The sequence below is a fragment of the Dendroctonus ponderosae genome, unplaced genomic scaffold, assembly GCF_020466585.1.
Source record: "Dendroctonus ponderosae isolate FM_Combo_2020 unplaced genomic scaffold, Dpon_F_20191213v2 Dpon_F_20191213_10, whole genome shotgun sequence".
Lineage (NCBI taxonomy): Eukaryota > Metazoa > Arthropoda > Insecta > Coleoptera > Curculionidae > Dendroctonus > Dendroctonus ponderosae.
This window is the reverse complement of record NW_026017111.1, coordinates 5,704,196-5,709,593: the sequence shown is the minus strand read 5'-3', so window position 1 is coordinate 5,709,593 and position 5,398 is coordinate 5,704,196. Positions and strand designations below refer to the sequence as shown.

The following is a 5,398-nucleotide window of genomic DNA, read 5'->3' as shown; positions in this document are numbered from 1 at the left end:
TCAGTCATTTATTGTCTCTATTTATCAATCAAAATACGTTTCGGTGTATTTTTCCACCATCATCAGTTTTTATGTGTAGCGTTGTTGCTGCTTTAGGCCTTGGCATGCATGCCAAGGCTTAAAGTCAGAAAAGTATACACTTATAAGTTGTTCAAGTGTTGTCAATAGTCCTGTAAACAATAATAAAGTCGGTTTTTGAACTCTTCCCTAACATTTCGGAAAACTTCACGGGGAATTGACTGGCATTCTGCTGCAATTCGACTTTTAAGATCATCAATATCAGCAGGTTGTGTTTTATAAACAATGGAATTAAGATTGGTGCAAAATGTCCACTTTATCCAAACGTATTTGCTGATTTGTCTGTTTGTCCTAACCTAAATCTAATAAAATAAAAATTAAATTTCTCTAAATGTGCTCACTATTCATATTTTGTTATAAATTTGTTCGAAGAACTTGTCATTTTCGGTTACGTTGGCGCTATTGCATATATTCCAAAACCCGTCAGTCTAACTCCTTATAGCTTCCCAGTTTTTTTGTTGGCCAAAGTGGACACTCTTGTGCATGCTTTCCCAGGTTTACAGATCCTTTCCTCTTTCTCTTTTCGGCTTCTTCGCTGATTTTCCGACTCATTCCTTGCACGTTCCATGCACCAAAAATCACTGTCCTTTTGCGTTGCTTGGGTCGTCCTCATGGGTATTTCTTTCATTGATTGACCTGAATTCTTGTTTGCAGGCTTGATAATGCAATCCGGCTGAACCAGCACGACATCGGCGACGTGGATTGTCAAATAAAAATTGACTTCAGGATTCTGGTACCCACCGTGGGAAACCAGGAAACATCCCTGTTGACCAATTTTATTGAGGTGGGACACAAGGAGGTGCTCGAACACCCATTGTGCGAGACGTTTCTGCTGCTCAAATGGCGCAAAATCAGGCACTTTTTCTTCTTCAGCCTCCTTTATCAGACCGTGTTTGTTAAGCTGTTCTCGTTCTATATTCAAGGCGTTTACCTAAAGGACTGCCCCTCAGCGCGCCGATTCAACTCGAAGAAAACCTGCCTGGCGGATGATATCTACATGGACATTGGCTATTGTCTGATCGGGCTCAATGTTCTACTGATGTTCAAGGAACTGTTCCAAATACTCCACAGCTGGAAGACGTACATTCTGGAATGGGAAAACTACCTCCAGTGGGGCATCATTATAAGCGTGTTCTGCTGCGTGCAGCCCATGTACCAGATGAACATACGCGAATATGTGTTCACTTGGCAGCACCACGTGGCGGCCGCCAGCGTATTCTTGGCCTGGGTCGAACTGATGATGATTGTTGCTCGCTTCCCCACTTTCGGCGTGTACGTCCAAATGTTCACCACTGTTTCAATCAACTTTTTCAAGTTCATGTGCGCCTATTTGTGCCTCATTATCGCTTTCACCTTGTGTTTCGGCGTCATCTTCGCCAATTATCCGGCCTTCAAGCAGCTGCAGTTCGCCTTCATTAAAGTGATAATCATGATGTCCGGGGAGCTGGAGTACGAAGACGTCTTTTACTCGGATAAGTACGAAATCAAGTACCCGTACACCGCTCACATCGCTTACTTGGTTTTCGTAATTCTCGTCACTATCGTTTTGTCCAATCTCATGGTCGGCATGGCCGTTAACGATATACAAGGTTTACAAAAAAGCGCCAACTTGGATCGGCTGGTGCGTCTGGTTAGACTCATGGCCCACTTGGAGAGTATGCTGTTTTCGAACTTGCTCAAATGGGTACCGTTGAAGGTTCTGGTATTTTTGCATTCGAGCGCGCTGCTGTTGAAGTCGCAAAGAGACTTTACCCTAAACATCCGGCCAAATGATCCGCGGGAAAACAAAATACCGAAAAACTTTATTGAAAACGCGTTTCGACTGGCCGTCGCTAAAAACCCACACCAATCGAAGTCGTCCAGCAAGACTGGCAATTCGAAAAAAAAGCTAAGAAACATGGAGCAAATTGAGCAGGAACTCACCGCGGAAATGACTCGAATCATCAAGCATAAGCTGGAGAAAGTCAAGCTAGAATTGCGTGATAATTAACCAGTTATTAAGTACTTATTCATTGTGTTTAGCAGCTTTTAGTATTACTGTTACTGTGATATCGAGTCCAATGCCACCTCTTGCAATTTAATTCAAATAAATTCCTGGGTTCCAGTCAATTTCATTGTTTATCATTTAAAATGTTACAAATACGTTTCGGTGTTTTTCTCCACCATCATCAGTTTGTCTAAAATATACATTCACAGTCGTCATTAGTTTAAAACAAGAGCTCTCTTAAAATATACATACTAAAATACAAATTATAAACATATTAAAAAGTATATGAAAATCGTTTGAATCTCTCCAGGTGATGAGACAAGACGGATAGATCAATCATGCTCGGAAAAAGACTAGAATTTATTGTTTAGAAATTTAAATTTTATTTACATGTATGACTGTTTAAACCTTCACATTTGGCAAGCCATTGAAAAATCTTTACTTCGTCCAATATCGAGCGAAAGAATAACAAAACTGTTTACAATATTTGGCATTTGGCAAAAAATATTAATCAACGAAGACAATTATAATAAAAGAAGAATTCATGAAATGATACAAATTAAAAAACATCAGAATGCAATGAATTTTAGATCAGACACCGACAATCTTAGCTCTATACAGGGTGAGTCAAAAATCAAAGTCAAAAGGGGTGATAGAGGCTCCCTTGGGGAGTACGAGAAAAATATTCAAAAATGTTTTTCGAAAATTTCTAGAAGATATTAACAGTTGAAGATCGAATTTCAACTTTGTTATTAAGCATTATTTTGAAATTGTTCCATGTTTAATTGGTAGCATATTGGAATACTTAACCATTCAAAAAGAAAAATTACGATCTTGGCTTTCAATTACGAAAATTTTTGATATAAAAAAGTTCTCATTTTTTGATGAAAAGTCATAGCGGCAATGATGTTTTTTGTCATTAACAGATAGTTATAGGTGGACAAGTATTGGACATAATCGAAACAGGGCCTTCCAGGGGCACTCAGAGCACAATAACTGACACTTTCCCTAGCACCAAATAAATTCCGAGGAAGGGCTACATTCCCACCACGTTTGTACGATACACACAGCACAAGGAGATACAAATGGAGCAGGAGTGAATTAACTGAATACGAAAAGCTGCTTGATAAGAGTGGATAATAAGGAGATTACACAAGCACTAGCTTGTTTGGAGTTAACCAATCAAATGTTTGGTGTTGTATGGTTCATTTTTAAACACCAATACTCGAAGTTATGAGAACAGGTTGACATTTCGTCAAAAAATCTTGTTGAATTTACCGTTTATCCTTGTTTATCTTATTGTCAGTCTGTATAATTCCATGGTTACCGGATATATTATTATTTTTTCTTTACTCCTATAACAGCGCCAGACAACACCTCCAGAGAAATGACGCCAATTTTGAATCACCCTGTATAGCATTCACTAATTAAACGACCACCTATATACACTAATTAAACCAACTACATAAAATATAAACACCTGGTATATTGAAGAAATGCAGACCAAGTGATATCCTCAGAATGCATAGAAAAATGCCAAATATTATAAACAGTTTTTTATTCTTTCGCTCGATATTGGACGAAGTAAAGATTTTTCAATGGCTTGCCAAATGTGAAGGTAGAAACAGCCATACATGTAAATAAAATTTAAATCTCTAAACAATGAATTCTAGTCTTTTCCCGAACATGATTCTCCTGACTCATCACCTGTAGTCCCAAGAGATTCAAACGATTTCAATATACTTTTTAATATGTTTATGATTTGTATTTTAGTATGTATATTTCAACAGAGCTCTCGTTTTAAACTAATGACGACTGTGAATGTATATTTTAGACAAACTGATGATGTTGGAGAAAAACACCGAAACGTATTTGTAACATTTTAAATGATAAACACTAAAATAGACTGGAACCCAGGAATTTTATTTTAATTAAGTTGAAATACAGTCAGGAAAATATACACAAATCTCTTGCAATACTGATTTAATTATATGTAGTTGCATCCGAGACGCCTGATTATACGTCGTTCACATTGTTGAACTCCGAATAAATGGGGTTTAAAAACCCAGTTGATGATGGTTTCAATGGATGGATTTGGTTGTAGGCCTGGGTAACGCTGTGTTGGGTTGCGCTTTTGAGTTGTTGTAGCTCTCTGAGTTAATGAGTTTTAACTCATCGGTTAATGAGTTAAAACTGTTAACCTAAAAGAGAACTTTGATTCGATTTGGTCCCAATTCAAACGTAAAACGGGTATTGGGAAATAGCGATTAAGAAGACCAAACGTTTGGGTCCGAAGACGACGAGTTTACTTGTAAAATCGATTTTACAGTAAAACGTTAGGAAAAACCTCATTTTCCTGCTAAGAGAAAGTTTTGTTGAGAAATATTGATGATCCACAGCGACGAAGGTGACGAGTTTTCCAAAGTATTGATTGTAAAGTTTTGCTTTTTCTGTTCGGGGAAAGATTTTTGGGAAACCATCCAGAAAAGGTATTAGAGTTTTACATGAAATTCGAGTGGAAATGTTTTCACAAAGCTGTTAACCAAGCGAGTGTTCCAATGAAATGTAATTTTTTTCACAGAAAATAGTTGAAGATTGTCCGTATTTTTAAGTAAAATTGAAAAATAATGCTTTTTTGCGTAGGATTAACTGCTTAATAAAAACTTTGCTAAAACTGGAAAGACGTGAAATTTTAAAGAAACTTGAAAACTCTTCAGAACGATGATTATTTTCCAAATAATTTTTTGAAAGCTTTTGCTCTGGTCGTTTTTTTTCAGGATAATCTTAAGGTACTTTCGGTAAAAACGACATAAAAATATCTGGCTTTTGTGCCAAATTCTAAGCTGAAAAGGGTTTTCTAAAATTCCCTTGCTACAAAGCTAAATATTTATCTTGTAATTCTTCGCGTTAGCGACCTTCAGATCGTCAGTATCTTTAAGTGAAACTATTCAAAATAAAGCATTTTTAAGTCGAGTCAACCAAGAAAAAATTCTAGTAAAGTAAAACCTAAAAAAACCACAGTTTTTTAACAAACTCTATAGTCTTCAGAGGATGGTAACGAGTTCTCCAAATAATTTATTATAAAGTAATGGGCTTTTCGGGTTTTTAGGCCGTCGTTCGGTAGAATTTCTTCCTGACGTTTCGTAAGCACCAGTGGCCTGCATCTTCAGAGGTGGTTTGCATAAACGCTTAACACTGTTCCGATGCGATTCCTCGGGCGCAGTGGGCGCAAGCGTGTAGACTGTGTGTGGAAGAAATTCTACCGAACGACGGCCTAAACACCCGAAAAATCCATTAGTTTCAATGGAATGGATTGTCCTCGAAAGTCTATCT

General features: G+C 37.4%; 2 protein-coding genes across 3 annotated transcripts in view; one reads left to right on the top strand and one right to left on the bottom strand.

Moving 5' to 3' along the window:
- LOC109543547 (transient receptor potential channel pyrexia) overlaps positions 1-2,187 on the top strand; it is an 11,109-nt gene extending 8,922 nt beyond the window's left edge. Inside the window, exon 7 of the mRNA XM_048661840.1 lies at positions 733-2,187. Within this exon, the coding sequence (XP_048517797.1) occupies positions 733-2,068 (1,336 nt within the window). The 3' untranslated portion in view covers positions 2,069-2,187. The remainder of the gene's footprint in view (positions 1-732) is intronic.
- The window catches only part of LOC109543548 (ubiquinone biosynthesis monooxygenase COQ6, mitochondrial), a 30,282-nt gene that overhangs the window by 18,033 nt on the left and 6,851 nt on the right, over positions 1-5,398 (bottom strand). The window lies entirely within an intron of this gene.